The 20,006-nt window shown below is 37.0% G+C and overlaps 1 protein-coding gene across 3 annotated transcripts; it reads right to left on the bottom strand.

Annotated features, from left to right (window-relative positions):
• Positions 1-481: 481 nt before the first annotated feature.
• On the bottom strand, positions 482-19,550 carry LOC108988750 (chromo domain protein LHP1). Of its 3 annotated transcripts, none has more exons than XM_018962092.2 (7): positions 19,384-19,550; positions 18,941-19,294; positions 16,903-16,928; positions 16,697-16,783; positions 15,630-16,394; positions 968-1,028; positions 482-844 (listed from the first exon to the last, which is right to left on the bottom strand). In XM_018962092.2, the coding sequence occupies exons 2-7, from the start codon at positions 19,289-19,291 to the stop codon at positions 776-778; spliced, it is 1,359 nt and encodes a 452-aa protein (XP_018817637.1). In that variant the 5' UTR covers positions 19,292-19,294; positions 19,384-19,550; the 3' UTR covers positions 482-775. The 3 variants fall into 3 exon arrangements, with proteins under 3 accessions (XP_018817637.1, XP_018817639.1, XP_018817641.1); XM_018962094.2 differs by having other exon boundaries at positions 16,903-16,922; positions 19,384-19,512; XM_018962096.2 differs by having other exon boundaries at positions 18,941-19,281; positions 19,384-19,512.
• Between the last annotated feature and the right edge of the window lie 456 nt (positions 19,551-20,006).

Genomic DNA, 20,006 nt, shown 5'->3' with positions numbered 1-20,006 from the left:
AAATTGAATAAAATATTATTAAAATATTATTTTTTAATATTATTATTACTTTAAAATTTGAAAAATTTGAATTATTTATTATATTTTGTATAAGATTTTAAAAAAATTATAATGATGAAATAATATGAATTAAAAATATTTTTGTATCTAAACGGGATCTAAAATCATTACCGACGAAGGATAGAATATTGGAAACCATTGATTAAGCTGATTTTTTCCAAGTCTCGAGTTTTCATAGAAGTTGATGACAGACCGATGCCACCACTGAAAATGACATCTTTGAATCTTTCTCCTTCGACGCCGTCAAGAAGTTTGTATTCTAGCAGTGAGATGACAGGAAAAACTAGTACTAAACAAAACATCGTGGATGTGGAACACGGTTTTTATTCTTTTTCTATTTTTTTTACCTGTAATGTCAGAACTATTCTTAGAACACAGCTTGATTTCCTGCATATTTTTTGTACCAATTCTAGAGAGAAAATGAAGATGAGGATGCATCACTGAATAAAAATGACATTTATCACAAAATACAGAGTTAAATTTAAAACTCGAGTTCCTAATCATCATGGTAACTATCTAGAGAATAGGCATATGCAGTCATATGGAGAGATACAGAGAGTGAGACACAGATGGGCTGCTGCTATGTAAATTAAAGGTGGTTACACAGTTAATTACCAAGAAGGATTGCATTTGTTATATCCTGCACTATCCTGCGACTACAAAAGTACATCACTGTATAAAACTAGCTGAAAAGATGATGCAGAAATGGCTTCACTCACTCTCCGTCTATACATCTGTCCACCGATGGAGTGTACCGCAGATGTTGCTCATAAAAGTTGATCAACTAGAACAAGAAAATAAGGTAAGCATAATAGCAGGCACAAAATATTAATGATATTCGTTAACATTGATACTAAGTGCAGAATTGGTAAGGAACATTGTAATCACAAGGCAGTGCATCAATTACCAGAAGTGGATCGTTAGCCTTGAGAAACTTGTTGTCCACTGTCACTTCTGTTCCATCAGACCTTTACAAAGGCAACCACATGAGAATCAGGCTTTAGAGTGATTAAAAGAGAAACACGGCACACATATAAACAAAATTGGGCAATTATCTTTAAAAGAAATCTAGCAGCATGTCAGCTCTTTTATTAAACGTGAACTTGCACAGTTCCCAGTTCCCTTCTCAATGGAATTGACTTCGTTTCTTATGCCAGATGCCCACAGAGAATAATGGATCCTATTAGTTCTGTCAAGATTAGAACTTGACTAATCAAGCAGGTCGTGTTGTTCAGATAGATCATAATAATATATTAAGCCATGTCCAAATGCAGGCTTTCTAAATAAAATTGCCAACATAACCGTAATAGTTTTCCAACGCGAGCAAACATAACAAGTGGAATCACAAACACTAACAAAATGCACATCGCCAAATGTACGTGCCATACAAACGGTAGCATATATAACATACAGCTGTACTGGTAAAACGCATCGGTTATCATTCATCTCTGAGCAATATCACAGCAAAAATTTTTATGACATGAAAATTTCAAATCTTCTCATATTAAAAATGCAGTAATGTATTGCCGTCATAAAATTGATGAAGATTAAGCAAAGATATGATGTATATACAGTGATATTCGAACAAAACATGCAAGACATACCAGGACATGAGCCCTATAAGCTACCCTTTTCAGATATTGGTATTCATTCAAACATTAGAACTCATGCTTGATAGAGGGAGGAGAAACAGAGATGGAGATAGACATAGATGATTTAGGAAAGAAGCTTTGCAACTAAATAAATCATGGTACAATTAAAAACAGTGAGAAGTTTGTGCTGCCCAAGGATCTGATGGGAACTAGTGAAGAAGCTTTTGGGCATTGAATAAACAGTGTATGTGATGGGTAGGAGTAGCTAAATTTTAGTACACAAAAAATATTATATGTAACTAAGTTTATCATACTTCAAGCCATTTTATTATTATTGTACGATCTTTATTAATAAGCACAAAGCTGAAGCCCAAGTACATAGAGGCGGCATACAAGAGAGACCTAACTATTAGAAGAAAAAGATACTAAAAAATCATCTAAACAAAGTCCATTAAAGTTTATAGATGCAGTCCACAGGAGAAAACTATAGATAAAGAAATTCTTGAGCTCCTCCGTGTTCACAATCAAAATAACTCTATCATTTCTTTATTCCATAAATACCAAAATAAGGCATTAGGGCTATTGTGACGCCCCCAACCTTTGTTTGGGATAAAATGAAGACTTAGAGCGTCGGGACATGTAACACAAGGTTATATACCTCCGTTCATGACAGTTAATATGCAATGCATTCTATAAATGCATCTAGCAGTATGCAATAGTCGCAGCGGAAAATGGGTGACTAAGAAATACTTAAGCCAAAAAAAACTAATACATCCTAATGTTATTCATAACCATCATAAGTTCAAATCATAAGGTAGCATAATCTTAGTACAATTATTTTTGATAATAAGTCTCCATGGCTAAATCAACTGCTTCATGCATTCTAATGCACGAAGGTTTAGAGCTATAAACATCAAGATGAGGTCTAATCTTTTGTCGAGACCTGGCTCCTCTTTAATCAATCTTTTGACTTCGCTTTGGCGTCTTTAAAAAAACCATTCGAAGTCCGTTGACTGTTCTTTGTCAACCTAGGGGTTATCACTCCATTTTTTTTTTATATAAGTAAAAATATTATATATATATATATCAAAAGGAGTAACTAGGTACACTGAATGAATACAAGAGAATACCTTACCCATAATAGTAAACCCGACCCCAACCCCTTGCTTCCCGTAGAACTAAAACTCTACCCAAAAACCCCACTCCAACCCCTTGTTTTCCCGTCTTCACAATACCCTGCCTTTAGACTTCACTCTAGATGAGCTACCATCTTTAGCGTCGTAGTTGATTCCCGAAAAAAGACGTAACTCCTTGCTTTTCTTGAAACTTGATTCAGTTTCAAGCGCATGGCTTGCCTCGATCGCAGTAATTAATTCTTTAAATTGGTCTTCACATCCTCCAGGTGAAATTCTCACGAACTGCTAAATCTCGTTAACTTTAGGTAGAATATAATCTGCCATTGGAAGAAGAGAGACCAAGGGAGCCACAATATCCCCAGACACAGTATCCACCTGCACCAATGCCAAATCCATATTCAAATCCGGTACCTCCTTAGCAACTCCATTGGTTTTCTCCAATGGTATGACATCAAGTCCCTTTACCTCTGGTGACCCTTTATACGCAACTTCAGCGAATCCAGTCACCAATGGTCTGACACCATTTTCCTTCAACTCCGACGAGGGAGCCATATTCTCTTTGAGTACAGAAGTCACTTGAGGCGAATGACATTCCATTGCAAATGTCTCTATGCCGATACCCCCAACGTAAAACCCACTCCATTTTTACTCACTCCAAAGTAGACAGAGGAGCTCCATTAGGATAATTCTCCATCCTAATCTTTGGGGTTGTGAAAAAAATTATTTTCATGCTATGCTTGAAAAATTGTAATTCATGACATGTGCATATGTAGCAAGCTTTCATGTGAAAATGATATTTATATGCAATATGCTAGAATGGTGAAAATTTCATGTCATGTAGGCAAGTGGTCATGTACTCAATGTATCATATAACATGAATGTGGCATCAAACTTCCCGTGTGCGTTAATCATAGCGGTTGTAATCAAAGTTATGTTGTCAAGGAAGATGCTCATAATCAAAGGGTTTCAAAAATGGGCATTTACTAAAAACCCCTAAACTTTCCAAAATTGCCACTAAGGCCCTAATTTTTCACTGTTTGCAAACGAACTCCAAATTCCACCAAAATTCACAACTTCATATATTCTATGCTCTAAAATTATCTATGCCCTTAGAATTCCAAAAATCAAAGTGGAACTAGTCCAAATACACCCAACCCGTGGCATGGACTCTAGTTGATGCCAAGTGTACTTTCAACTATTGACCCTTACAAATGCATGCATATTCAATTTCTTTAAGTGCAAATAATTACTATAATCCTTAATGACATGTTAAAAGCTTAATCTTAGGTGAACAAATTCATCCCAACACTTAATCATGGCTAAAAACCATAATCTACATTAATCATCAATTAATCAAGCATGATGCTTCTAGCCTAAATCACAAAGGCATGCTTCAAAATTCACCCAAACCATGTATTTTCATTCTTACCCAATCACAAGGTTTTTCTAAATGCATTTTACTCCAGCCTAGGTGATAAAATCAAGACTTCATGCCTTAATCACAAACTTAATCAAAATCCATGCATGCTTCAATGATCAATTCAAAAGAGTTAAAACCTATCATGGCATGCTTCTAATCTCAAAATCAAACCTTCAATAATCATTCTAAGACATTAATAAATCATATCAAAATATGCTAAGACATGTCATAGCTAAAATTCCCACTTAAAACAATTTCAACACTTAAGCCAACCTTGTTTTGATTTAAGAATGGTAACCTTTTCTAAACTCAACCAAAATTCACTTCAACACTTAAAAGCAAAACATAACACGCAAACTAAGATCTAGGGCAAGAAAACTTACAATTTCCGTGGCCCTCTAAAGCTCCCAACACAAGAATACTCGATAACACCCCTTTCGGATTCACTCTAGACTTTCTAAAGGAAGAAGGCTCTCAATGCTCAAGAGGAGGCTTGGAGAAGTGGTGTGCAGGAAATGGGGTGAGGGAAGTATTTATAGGAGGCTATGTGGGAAGGGGAAGGAACGTTGGCCTTGGTCCATGGTGGTTGGGTGAAGTGGGCAGTGGAGAAGGAGGTTTGAATTCCAGCTTGGTTGCATCACCTAGTGCAGGTGAATAGTGACCCAAATCAAATGATTTTCTTCACTTTCAGGTGCTGCCATGCAAGGAGAGGGTGCAGGTGCTGCCATGGGGCATCATTAGAAGGAAAAAAAAAATGAAAATAGTTTATGACATCAAGCATAGTAGCTGTCAGGTTCAAGGCTGAAATTCTGGACAGTTTTGATAATTTCTTGACTCACCCTCTTGTCCTCTCTTCATGGCTGATTTATGCAGGTCATGAGTCAATCTTGGAAGGCTTTTCCAGGTGGTGGAAGGTGGGGGATTGGCTGCCAAGTGATGATGAAGTGGCAGCTCAAAGGGAAGAGGTGAATGGAAGGGTGTTGCCGAGTGGTGGTGGTTTGATGCCATCGGTTTTGTGTTATTTTTCGTGGGAAAAAATTTTGGTCAATTTCCATAATGAATCTGAGGGTCTCTTGGGGATTGGATGGTGATGGAAGTGGCATGAGGGAGTGGGTCATTTGAGAGCAAAAAATAAAACCAAATTGCAAGGCATTCGGTTTGTATAGGTGTAGTTGGTTTTTGGGTTTTTGGTTTGGTTCTTGGAACCAATTTTGTCCACCAAGTCTGCATTGAAATGAGTATTTTGAGGTGCTAAAAGACAATAATGACTTTGAGAAAAAGGCACAAAAAGCTTGGGCTAGGGGCTGTTCAGTCTAATGCACACAAGAGTACACATGTGCCGATTAGTGTAGGTTGAGGGTTTTGACATCTCATTACCCTTAATGACGTGTGGAGATTTATCTAGGGTTCTAATATGATCTAAGAATGATGCAACTGAATAATAAAACAAGTAAATTTCAGATCAAAATGGCTAAAAAGATTAAGAAGAAAATTAAACTCAAAACATGGTTTAAAGATCACTAATCATGGGTAAGTTGACTAATGTCCTTAACTCAAGTTAGAAGCTTAATTATGGACAATTGAGAGTCCTAAGGGACGTGGGGTACTACTTGGACTTGAGGGAAACCAAAAGTATGGTGTATGTGAGCTTCAAATAGAAGCGTGAAAATGTTACTTATAAAAAAAAATTGAAGTGTGAAAATGCAAGACAAAGGCTTTGAGCCTTGTTGGGCTTAAAAAGGCCATGAGTGGGAGTTGCATGGTTTATGGGCTTTGGGTGTGGGTTGATGGGAGGCCTTGGTTCCAGATTTTAAGAGGTCAAGATCCACAAAGATGGGGCTTGAAAGGCTTGCCTTATCATAAATGGGCCATGGGTCAAAGCTAACACCAAGTTAGGCCCAAAAGGCCTTATGCCTTCCTCACACTTTGGTCAAATCTTTCCAAGGCTATCCCCAAAGTCTTAGGAGAGGTTTGGATTCAGAGATGAGTTGAGATGGTTTGTGAATAGTAGAATAAAAATTTAATTATTTATTATATTTGGTGTGGAAATTTTGAAAAGTTGTTTTGGGATTTGAAAAAGTTAAATTGTTTATTATATTTTGTGTAGGAATTTGAGAAAATTGTAATGATGAGATGAGATGAGATGAGTTGAGATGCATTGAGGTGGGTTTTGAATCCAAACCTCTCCTTAAACTCTTATAAGGCTTGGTTCAAGGCCTCGTTTGTATTCACAGCCCATCTCAATTCATCTCAACTCATCTCACTACTATTCACTACGATTCTACAACTTTAACTCACAAATCTCACTACTATTCACAACTCATCTCACTATTATTCACAACCCATCTCAACTCATCTCAACTCATCTTCGAATCCAAACGACACCTAAATCTTAGCCCATAACATTCTAAGGGTTTAAGGGCCTTAAGTGTAGCACTAATAGGCTTGCTTACTAAACCACCTATACTTAACCCTTAAGCTTTAACCACTAATAACGCAAGTGCCATAGTTTAATAGGTAAAACAAATCTAACTAACTCCCTTAAGGGGAAAAATAAATAAATAAATCTTATGCTAAAAAAATATAAAGCCCAAAAATATAATATAGTATTATAAGCTCATTCTAAGGGAGATTAAGGGTTAATCCTAATAGGTAATTAGGCGGGGTGTTACCACTATCTTCCACACTGCTGTGATTTGCGAACTTCCACCTAGCCTTCTACAAGCATGGTAAAGTTCCACAACTCTTTTAGGCATAATCCAAGCCATTCCAATCTGATTATAGAAAGTCACTCCACATTGCACTTGCAACCTCACATTTAAGGGCGTAAACGAGCTGAGCTCAAGCGAGTAGTAGGTGGTTAAGCCTCGTTCATTTAATTTTTATTCGAACAAAAGTCGAGCTTGATCTTTTCATTGAGTTGAATTTTATGTTCACGAACAGCTCGCTTGATATTTGAGCAAATTCGAGCTTGTTCACCAGCTACTTCGAGCAAGTTCTTCTAATGAACGCTCCTGTCTTCAAAATAATCTTTTATATAACCATTATAAATATAGAGATAATAGTATACAAAAAATAAATACGAAGTTATTCAAGCTTATACTAGCTTAAACGAGTCGAGCCGAGCTTTGTACAAGTTGTAGCATTTCATAAATGATCAGAATTTTGTGTTTCATGAACAGCTCATTTAATAAACGAATCGAGCTGAACTCAAGTTTAACTCAGCCGATCTCGAGTGGCTTGTCGAGTAGTATTATTTATTTTAAGCCCTATTCATAGTTAATTAAGAGATGATAGAAATCCCCCACTTCTCGTACACATGCAGCTCTTCCTCCAATTGTCCATTGTGGGAATCTTCCCAAGGGAAGCTGTCCAAGTTCAAAATGATACTCTCATGGGTGCCTTTGTCCACCAAGTACTCTTCTACGAGAATGGGTTGTCATCATGAAGACGAAGGATATTATAAAAGAACAAACTTTGAACAACCCTTCTTTGACAGAGCGCAACAAATCTTATCCTCACTCTTCTAAATCAAGTGGATTATTACAGATTATAAAACTCACTAAAAGCATTCATCTCCCAATCTTGCCCCACTCTTATGACACTATCATTCCATTGAGTAGCATTACTAGACATCTACAAATTGTTGGCTATAGAAGCCCACTTAGCACAAGCAACGCTAGACACTTTTGGAAATGTTTCCTTGAGGACCCAACCCCACACCACACATCATGCTAAAATCTAATCCTAGATCCATCTCTCACCTAAAATCTGATATGAGCAAAAAAAAAAAAAAAAAATGCCCCTACCTCTCCTTATATTCTTCCATAGACCTATCCCATAAGGCCCTTGTACCTCATTTGTACTCCATCCACCCTACAAGCATTCTTACTCGGAATCCACCATCTTTCTCCAAAAAGCATCTCTCATTTTGGTATTCGCTACTACCACTTCCCCAAAAGAGAACGATTGAACAGAAGCAGATGATGAACCCAAAACCCACTCTCCAAAATTGGAGCGCAAATCTTGGCCCAACAAACCAAATGGATTTTTCCTAGTCCGCCCATAGGAAGTCTCACTTCATTTTCTCAATGCACATAGCAACACTAGAAGGAAGTGGAAAAAGAGAAAAAATATGTGGACATGCTAGAAAGAGTGCTCTTGATCAAAGTGATCTTACCACCTTTGGATAAATTCATCTTCTTCCAACTGGCTAAGTGACATTCTATCTTCTCAATAATCTCATTCTGTATGTTCTTTGCCTTAAAGGTGGCCCCCAGTGGAAGACCTAGATACTTCATTCGTAAGTAAGATACCTTGCAATTCAGAATACCTGTCGAGCTATCCACATTAGCCACCTCACTTGAAACAATTCAGACTTAGCTAAATTCAGCTTTTGTCCAGATACCGCTTCGAAACATAAGAACAGCATTTGCAAACACTAAAGGTGATTTGGATCATTATCATCTGCATACAAAAGATAAGATAGATTAATTGCTTCAGTGTTTCTAGCCCCCACAGAGAAACCTGAGACAAAACTCCCTTCTATCAACATTGTCAGCATTTCACTGAACACCTACTTGAAAATAACAAAGAGCAATGGTGACAAGGGATCACCCTGTCGCAAGACTCTAGACCTGCCAAATAACTCAAAGGGAGTGCTGTTTACTGAAACAGAGACCCAAAATAGAGATGCAATGTGCAATGCAGGATCACTATTTTTTTCCCAAATCTGCACCTTTCCATTAAAAATAAAAGGAACTCCCAATTGACATGATCATATGGATTCTCAATATCCACTTTGCAAAAACACCTTGGGCACTCCAGTTTTAATTCCATTATCTAGACACTAAATAAAAATATGAGCTAAATCTAAAATTTGTCTACTTCTAGTAAGGCATTTTGTTGTTTTGAAATAGTCTTTTCACCCACCAACTACAATATGTTGGCAAGCATTTTTGAGATATACAAAGAGCATACACCTAGTTACAACATAAGGAGCTAGAAAGTAATACAAGAAAATCATTTAAGCAATCTCCATTAAGAACACAAGATGAGGCCCAAAGAAACAAAGAATGGAAGAAGAAACTTCAAAGCTCATCCGGAGAAAGCTCCTTATCTTCAAAGCTTCAACCATTCCTTTCAATCCATAGACACCACATGATGCATAGAGGTATCATTCTCCGTGCATCTGTAATATGTGAATTGGCCTTACACCTTTGCCAACAAGCAAACAAATCAACCACCCTCTTGAGCATCACCCAAGCAATACCCGTTCTGTTAAAGATCTCCACCCATAACATCATTCGCACCTAGCAGTGAAGCAAAAGGCGATCCACCGACTCCCCACTCTTCTTACACATATAACATCAACCCATTACAACGAGACCCCGCTTTCTCAAATTATTCAGAGTCAAAATTTTCCCAAGAGATTCTGTTCAACCAAAGAAAGCAATCTTCAGCGGCACCTTAATTTTCCAAATACACTTCCAAGGGAATGAAATATAATTTTGACTTCCTACTCCTTGTCTTCATCCAAAGCATCTTGTCCACCGCATTAATATCAAAATTCAAAGCATGCAATAAACTGAAAAAATCAGAAATAACTCCAACTTCCCAATCATGAGCAGCTCCACTAAAACGAACATTCCACTGTGGGGAACCACTAGAACAATCCAACAACTCAAACACCGAAGCCTCCTGATTAAGAGCCAACCGAAAAAGAGAGGGAAACATGGTCTTAAGAGCTGAATCACCACACCAAAAGTCAGGCCAAAATCTGACCCTAGATCCATCACCAATCGCAGAAGTAATAAAACGAGCAAAAGCCTCCCATCCATTTCTAATGTTCTTCCACAAACCTATACCATGCACACTTCTCACTTGACTTCCCTTCCTGTTTGTACCTCCATAACCATTTCCCAATGAGTGCCTTATCAAAAAATCCTCATATTTCAAATTCGAAACCCTCCACTAGAAATCGGTGTACATACCTTATTCTACTTGACCAGGTGTAACTTAGAGCAGGTTTGGGGGTGAGACAAAACACAAAATTCTCATATCATCTCATCTCATCATTACACATTTTTCAAATCTCCATACAAAATATAATAACAATTCAATTTTTTCAAATCCCAATACACCTTTTTCAAATCCCAAAACAATAATAATATTAAAACATAATATTTTAAACTTCAAAACAAAACACAAAATTCTCATCTCACCCCCCAAACCTGCCCTTAATCTCCTCTCCAATTCCTCCCCACAAAAAAAGCTCGGAAAATCTGCTCAATTCGATTAGCCACACTTGCGGCAATGGGAAAAGAGATAAAAATAAGTGGGAAGATTAGACAGTGTACTCTTAATAAGAGTGGTTCTCCCCCCTTTTGGCAAGTGCAACCCTTTCCATCCAATCAATCTCCTCTCAATTTTCTCCATGACCCCATCCCAAATAGCCTTAGCCTTGAAAGAGGCCCCAAGTGGAAGTCCCAAGTATTTCATTGGCCTGGCCAACCTTCTAATGTTACTTACTTCGCCCACCAGCACCATCTCGGACTTCCCAAGGTTTACCTTAAGACCAGAAACAACTGCAAAATAAATCAATAGAGCTTTCATTGCCTGAATGTGACCCGGATCCGTATCACAAAATAGTAATGTGTCATCTGCATAAAGAAGATGGGAGACATTAATAAAACCATTGTTAGTGCTTCCCACTGAAAAGCTAGATAGAAATCCCACACCAACCGCAACCTCCAAGACTTGACTAAGCGCATCCATAATGATCACAAAGAGAAAAGGGGACACCGGGTACCCTTGTCTCAAACCACGTTTGCTTTAAAAGAAACAACAGGAGTACACCATTAACCAAAACAAAAAACCGAATCGCGGTTACACAATGTTTAATCCACATACAACATCTCTCAAGTAAAAGAAAATCCCAATTCACATGGTCATAAGCCTTCTCAATATATAACTTACATAAAATACCTAGCACTCCCATTCTCAATCTACTCTCCAAACATTCATTTGCAATAAGAACCGAATCAAAAATTTGTTTCCCCTTAACAAAAGCATTTTAAGGTTTCAAAATTATCTTCTCCACAACCATACTCAAATGATTAGCCAATTCCTTAGAAATAATCTTGTACACCCCATTTAAAAGGCTAATGGGACGAAAATCCTTGACATCTGTCGCCCCCGCCCTTTTAAGAATGAGTGCTCAGAATGTCGTATTGAGGCATTTATCAAATTACAAGAAAAGAATTCATGAAAAACACTCATAATATCTCCCTTCACGATATCCCAACACTCTTGAAAAAATGCGATCGAGAAACCATTCGGCCCAAGAGCTTTGTCTCTAGCCATCCCTCTAACCACACGGTGCACCTCACCCTCCTCAAACAGTCTCTCCAACCAATTTGCACTTGCAATATCAATAGTCTAAAAAACTAGCCCATCAAGTTTTGGCCTTCACAAATGCTGTTCCGAGAGAAGTGTCTCATAATAATGAACCACATGGTTACTTATAAAAAAAAATAATGAACCACATGGTTCTTTATATCAGAATGATCTACAATAACACGACCTTCAGAATGGAGCATCTCAATAGCATGGTTCCTATGATGAGATTGGTTACCCGATGAAAAAACTTTGCACAACAATCTGCTTCCAACCAAGAGCAAGATTTCTACCTCCACGAAATCTCCATCAAAATCAGCTTTCCAAGTTCAGCAGTCACTGAACTGTTCCTACTCAACTCCTCCAATAAAAACCCTATATCAGCCCTCTCCTCCAACCTATGCAACTCCTCAAAGAGGAAGAGGAACTTCATTTGACTATCGGCATTCCAAAAAACTTCAACATCCACTTCTTCAAATCATTAATTTAGCTTTAAGCTTATTTGCCAATATAAAACTCGGAGTAACAATAAATTGGTAAGAAGACCAATGTCTCACCATATCCACAAAACCTTCAGCTTTTAACCACATATTTTCAAACTTAAAATACCTACGACCCCCATGAATACCCCACAATCCAATATGATAGGAAAATGATCCGAACATACCCGAGACATTCTTTTCTGGCAGCACTCTAAAAAATGAGCCTCCCAAGAAGGGGAAACAAGAAACCAGTCCAACCTTAACCAAACTCGATCGTTAGACCATGTGAAAGCACCCCCCGCGACCATAGGCAAGTCCAAAAACTCCAGATCAAAAATAAAATCAGAAAAAACTACCATAGCCGGACATAACTTTTGAGATATCTTGTACATTCCTCTCACCAAGCTTTTAGGCCTGTAATCTTTTATATCCACATCCCCAATTTTCTTTGGTATAAGAGCAACGAATTTGCAACTTTCATGAAATTCTTGAAAAGCTCATAGAATATTCTCTTCCTTTTTTTATTGGCACCGGGAGAATCCCCCTCACACACCATGCCATGGTGTACTTAAGTTTAGGACCTTGTATAATTTTTTTGAGAAATAACCCTCTATGGTATTGGTTAATAAGAAAGAGGACACAATAAATTTTTCCATCCACAAATGTTAATGTTAATAAAAAAACCCGTTGCAGCTTCACAAATTATCATGCTTCATATTTTCATTTTTTCTAGAAGATAAATAAAAAAATATTTAAAAATGATAAATAAATTTTTATAACAAAAGCTTTGAAATTTTAAATTTTAAAAGACAAAAAAAAAAAAGGCACAACCACCATAGGGTGGCTGAGCTTTGGACACCACCATGTGGTTGGTCCATTTCTAACCATCCGATGGGGGCTGGCCACCATGGGGTGGCGGTGCCATTGTTTATATTTTATTAAAAATTTCAAATATATCTTGCGTTAATTAAAATACCTTTTATTATTTTTAAAATTTGTTTTAATTTTTTTCAAAAAAAAAATAAAATTAAAGATTGTACATGGCAATATGTGAAATTGCCATGTGTTTTTGGTTAACGTTGGAGGATGAAAACATAAAGAGAGATTTTTCTTTCTAGTAAACCCATACCACATGGGGTCATTTCAAAAAATGGCATATGGTCCTAAATTTAAGTATCCTAGAGCACTTCGGGTGTTTGACTAAATTTTCCTAAATAACTTTAGCTTGCATTACATATATTATTTAATCTTCATTTAATAAAAAAATTATAGTAGAAAATGATGTGGCTAAACAAAATTAATCTCCCTTTAGAATAAGAACTAAAGTTTTTCTTTGGATTGGACATAGGACCAACAGAACTAATGTTGGTGAAAGCACTAAGAACATTTAAGTGCAAACACCGTCAAGAGCTTACTTGAAATATTTGCCAGGTTGAAGTAAAATGCGCATTTTAAAAAATGATCAATAAATCCATAAAACATGATCAATAAAAACAATAAATCCATAAAACATAGTAAAAAAAGGGTTAAAAAACAAGATGGTAATATATTTGCCTATAAATTTAATTTATTAGATATTATGCAACATGACAATCAAGTAACCATCTAATTGCATAAAATTTAAACATAGCATATTATATAATTCTCTTGTACTTCACAAAATATATGAATGTATGATATTTGCTAGCCATAATCAAATTAAAACACATAGTTAAATCAAAATATACTAGTACGTATTGACTTCTATGCTAACATAAGCGATCAATTTTTATTTTTATTTTTTTATAAGTACATAAGTGTTCAAAATATCAATCCAAGTAGAAACCCAACTTGACTTTTGTCAAGGAGTCAATTGATTTCAATGGAAAATTATTTGTTATTTTCACTTATCTATCAATCATTTGTTGACACATCAGGGGATGATAAAAGGATGATAGTTAAAAGGATGATAGTTAAAAGGATGACGGAAAGCATTTTATTTATAGGGAAAATATTATAGTGAATCAGATTTTTCCCAAAGCAATATACATGAGTATGATAATATGCAGTGCCATGGTATGTAAATAATCTCCAATATCAAATAAATATTTAAGAATATTTTCTTAAGTCATTTTCTGGGTCTTGAACTAACATTATATATATATATATATATAGATATATTTAAAAGAAAAACTACAAAACACACTTTTCTACACTTTTAACTCACATAAAAGGTGCTCTTTTCATAAATGTACTTTGCTTTTAGTAAGCGAAGCAATTCAGTCTTGGTGCTTTGCACTTAAGCGTACTTTAAGTGCGCTTTTACCAACACTACAGAGAACTAAATGGTCTTTTGGGATGAAGTTAATCAAATTAGTTAAAAATAAACAATTGCAAACCTTTAGACTTCAATGTTGTTTTAAGTCTAGCAGATATCGAATATAACACATGTATATGCAACAGTTTCACAATCCACACAATCCAGGATATCATAACAAAGGTTTCAGGTGACAATTCATAGTCTAGAGCCAGGTCTTGGTATGCCATTCAGGGAATAGAAGAAATCTTTCTTTGTAAATACAAAACATCGGCAGCTGATCTAAAAGGAATCTCTGCCTGTAGCTATTCCTGCCCTAAACTTTAGCACACTAAGATTCTACAACCAAATGACCATGAAGAAGGAAATCAAAACAAATCAAGTTAAAAATGCAGGAATTTACAGATATTATTATCATTTAGCATCTGTCAACCTGTTCCACAAGGGCTTAGCTTTTACAAGCAAACCACCACAAAATAAATTAAGACCCAAACAAGAATGAAATAGACAAAGCTCAATCAATGAACTTCAAAATCAAATACCAGTATCTATAAAATCACCAAAATGCCTCTGATAGAAAATGTTCCACTGTCTGCATGCCCACCAAAAGTAGACCTATGCCTTGAGTACACAAATGTGGGAGTGAAAATTCCACAGTCAAATAAGCACAACCATATCGGAAAATCCCAAAACCTTGACTAGACCTGAAGTTTGACAAGATATTCAAACTTTCAGTTTCACAAAGGAATCCGCAAAGAAATTCCCCCGTCCCATTATAATTCATAACCGTGTTATCTATTACTCTAGGCAACAATTTTCTAATTCTAAATATTGACAGCACAATGTTCCAAACAATTTTCTGTTCCAAATAATATAAAATTGTTTTAAAAGAATAACTAATTGACCAAACATGAAACTTCGCAGACTAGACATAATTGAAACCCAGAATTTACAGTCCAATACTTTTTATGAGTACAGTTTCTAAAATATATGAGTAACTAAAACTATAAAGTAAAGGAGAAGACATATTTGAACCTAATTCTACAAGACTTGAAGCATCATGTAGAATTAGGTTCAAAAGAAAACCTCAATCACACAATTAAACGGTTAAACATCCAAAATATATGCACATATACCGCATAAACCAGTATATTTCACACATAAGCTAGAGTAGAGAAGGAAAATTAAATGATAAGCATATTCTTAGCAGTACAGAAGGCTAAGATTTGGAGCCAGGATACAAACCTTATAGCCGTAAAGGTTACTGACACATCCTGGATATTGTTTGATACAGAAGCTGAATAGCCTATGGCCTTGATAATCCTGGTGATATTAGATGCATTTTTGAAACCATTAACCCCATTCCTGCTACTTGGATTCTCCCCAATGTAACCAGGATTTTCAGTCCCTGGTGGCTGAAATCTACTGCCAGAGCCACCACTTCTAGTTCTTGCATTATGCGCAACAACGGGTTCACACAAGCATGACTCTTGTTTAAACCTCTTCACAGAACCAGACTTCCTTCTCTTAGCACCAGTACGGCGATTGCTCTGAAATGGTTCGATGCAACCAACATTGGGTACCCCATCTACAGGGCCATCACCCTCTGAAGCTTTGCCTTCTTCGAAATGTATTGCAAGTTTTTCCAGGTTGGCCTCATTGGTAAACACAGTTGTTTTAAGCTCACTAAGCTTGGGATCATATTCCTTTCCATTATTTCTGTCATCAATTTGCTGACAAATATTCCCACAACCATTCTCAACAACTGTTTGCATGGCAGTTTCAATTTCCTGATTATTATCTTCTTCATGAGCAGATTGAGGGACAGGATGAAGATTGGTAAGGCCTGATTTGGGGGCAGGGGCAGATTTCCCAGTTTCAGTCATAACATTTATTTCTACACCTCTTAAATCATACGCAGCAATGGAAGAACGCTGCTGCTTCTTCTTAGGTTGAGTAAAAGGAGTCCCATGCTTGCGCTTGCGTTTCCGATGCTTTCCCGATCGAAAACTTCAAAACCAGGTAGAAAACAATTTTAGATTCATAAATAGTAAACTCCAATGGACAGACTCTGCATGTCTTTGTTTAATTGATAAGGAACTGAGGAAGAGGAAAAAAAACATTCACATTTCTGCTGTTTGTGGTGAGAAACAAATAAAACCAACTAAGCTCAGTTAAACAACAATCTAGAAGGAAACGAGCTGGCTAATTTTAACTTTGTCTACTCAACCCACTAGAAAAAAGGTTTATATATTCTTTTTAGTAATCAATGAAGATGCTTCATATTATGGAAAGAAAAGGGAATAGAGTACCTTTCTTCAAATGAATAAATAACATCAGAGCATGACTGGAGATTCTCCAACGGCTCCCAGGTGTTTGCTGCCTCCGGCCATCCACGCCTTTAATATACATTCCAACTATAATTTAGTAATAATTAACTGATTTGACAAGCAACAGCAACACTAAACAGGGGAGGGAGGGATCAATTGATTCCAAAAGAGGCAAGAAAGAGACTCACCATTTGATTAGATACTGAGGCTGACCCTATTTTCAATGTCCACCATCATCCATCCACACAGATCACCAGCAACAAACAAACAACAACAACAACAAAAATATACAATGTCCATCATTTATTTAATTCCAATAATGCAATCCAAACAAAATATGCTAAATAAAAGCAGTCAATGGTGGAGGGAAGGTGGGGGTAAAATCAAATGCCGTCCAACACCCTAAAAAGTTTTAGAATATGTTTGGGTTCCAAGTCATTCAAAAATATTTTGCCCTTTCAACCCAAACATCATCTGAACTCCAAACAATTTCATTTCTCAAAAAAAATTTCATCCAATCATTTGTGTCCATTTTTATGACAAAACAGAAACACAAAACCCAATACAAAACACATCTATTTTTCTTTTCCCCAAACAACTCTTCATTATACCCCTAACTTCAACAGAACCTAATACAAAAGTCTCTAAAAGTTTTTTTTATAAGTAAAAATTTATTAATATTAGTGAGAACACCTAGCTAGGAAAAAGAACAAAAAAAACTTATACTCTAAAGCTAGCCCATTATACTCTAAAGCTACTGCCAAGAAGAAAAAAAAAGAAATGTGTTGAAAAAAGGATCTTCTGAGTTCCTCTAGCGAACATTCCCTATCTTCGAAGTTCAGATAATTTTTTCTCACCAGATGTACCACAAAAGGAATATGAGAACCATCTTCCATATTGTTGCGATTGGCAGGATACCATTAAGACTTCTCCACTAGCAAGGAGATCGACTGCACTCTCGGGCATAACCCATGCTAACCCAACTCTACCAAAAAAATCATCCCATAGGGTCTTGGCAACCTCACAATCAAGTAGCAAGTCCAAAGTTTCACCACTTTTCCTACACATATGAACAATAGTCAATCCCAATAATTTGGTATTTCCGTAGGCTGTCCATAGTCAAGATCTTCCCTAATGTTGATGTCCATACGAAGAAGGCAGCTTTTGAAGGCATCTTACTCTTCCAAACATTCCTCCAAGGTAAGTGATTATTATCCTGATTATAGGTGACCATATAAAATAAAAGGACAGAGAATTTGCCTTTCCTAGAGGCACTCCACGACATCTTATCTACTTCTTAATCCTTATTCCGGTAGAGTACAATAAGCTAAATGATTCTATAAGAACCACCTCTCAATCAGGGGCTGCCCAGAGGAATTGAATATTCTACTGAGCAAAACTGCCCAAAATCTCCAATAACTCCGCCACCGATGCCTCATGTCTGCACAAAATCCTATATACCATGGGTAAAGTGTTCTTGAGTTCCCTATCACCACAACAATATCATGCAAGAAACTGATCCTAGAACCACCCCCACCATGAATCTATTAATCTAATGTGTTGAGAAAATACCCTACAACCCCTTCTAATGTTTTTCCACAAGCTCACACAATAAATAACTTGTGCCTCCAAAGAGTGCCCCCCCCCCCCCTTTCCCTTCCCTTCCCTTCAAGTACCACCATATTTGGAATCTATTGGCACCTTCCCTCCCCCACTTGACGATAACACCACACACTTTTCTTTTGATAGGTACGATAACACCACACATATAACAAACTTTTCTTGAAACAACTTTTCTTGAACAGACCTCCCCTACACATTTAAATTAAGTTCGAATAGCTTTTATTATCTCACACGCAACAATTTGTTTTTTTTCTAATAAAACAGCTTACATGTTTATCTGCATTATTGTGTACGTGTTTTAGAAGCTCATATTGTACTTTATTTAATATAAACTAAACACAAAATTCAGAAAATATAAAATTGAACATATTTTTTAGATAATGGAAAACTAGGCTAGATAATGGAAAACTAAGCTAATCTAGCCTTTTGAGTTGCCAAACACCCTTTTTTTTCATTCTGAACGTGCTTTCTTTTAGGAAATCCTGCCCCCACTGATGTAAATTCCTGCCTCCGCTAGTCAAAGAGATATATTTTGAAGAAGCATTTGGGTTTACCTGACACATTTTTAAGAACCAAAAAAAGGGGAGGTCCTTAAAGCGTTACCTTGCGAACCCTTTTGCGGCGAATGGACTCAATTTCGTAGAATCCGTCGTCGAGCTTGGGACGCTCAGCCGCAGCGTCTTCGTCAACAGGGGCTTCATCCTCATCAACCTTATCTTCTTCCTCCTCGGCGTCTTCTTCTGCCTCTTCAGCAGAAGCGACGGCAGCAACAGAAGGCTCTCTTTCCTCTTGGTCCTGAAGCTCGTCCCTTTGCACTTTCTCCTCCTGGGTCTGATCCTTTTCACCCGAAGGCACCGCCATTGAGTCACCACCACCAGAAGAAGCAGCTTCACTTGGAGCAGCCAATGCCTCGGGGTCAGTGTTCCTCTTCTTTCCTCCTCCTCCTGCTTTCATTTTCTTGATTTCCGACAGAAATAAATTTAAAGAAAAACAAAATATAGGTGTGCATGAGAGACAGACAGACAGAGAGTAGCAGAAGTAGTTACATGTAATGTTTTATGGGTATTTGCAGGGATTTGATTTTCCTGCCCTCCCCCTCGTCCTCCTTTTGCCTTGTAGTCTCTGTGCGTGTCCGAGCCAGTTCCAGCCCCCCAAAGCCCTCACGCCAATTGCCAACTCACTCTCCTTTTCAGCCTTCGGTTACCCTTTTTGTACCTTTTTATTTATTATTATTTTTTTATATAAAAAACATATTTATTTACATTATTTTGTTATAAATACATACGAGAATTTAGTAGATAACCATTTGGTTCTCACCTCAAGTACCGACTCAATTCTTACTCCTTCAATTCATCAGAGCATCCCCATCCGGATGCGTAAAGTGCTTTTATCTCTAAAATTTAAAGATTAAATTTAGGAAAAATCCAAAACGAGCCTCCCATCCCATTCCCTAAAATAGGGATTTGTTTTAGGGGATCCACAGTCATTCTCCATATTTGGGAAATCACTGTACATCCCCAATTGCACGAACCCTAAATCTATTGCCGTTGGTCCCGCGTTCCTCTCTTCCTCTCAATTCACAGCAACTACCAAAATCGCTCGCGCCTACCTTCGTTCATAGGTAAGGATTCCATCTGTTCATCTTTCAATCTCAAGCAACTTTTCTATT

This window comes from Juglans regia, chromosome 12, assembly GCF_001411555.2.
Source record: "Juglans regia cultivar Chandler chromosome 12, Walnut 2.0, whole genome shotgun sequence".
Classification (NCBI taxonomy): Eukaryota; Viridiplantae; Streptophyta; class Magnoliopsida; order Fagales; family Juglandaceae; genus Juglans; species Juglans regia.
Note: the sequence above shows the minus strand (reverse complement) of the source record. Positions and strands in the feature narration are given on the sequence as shown.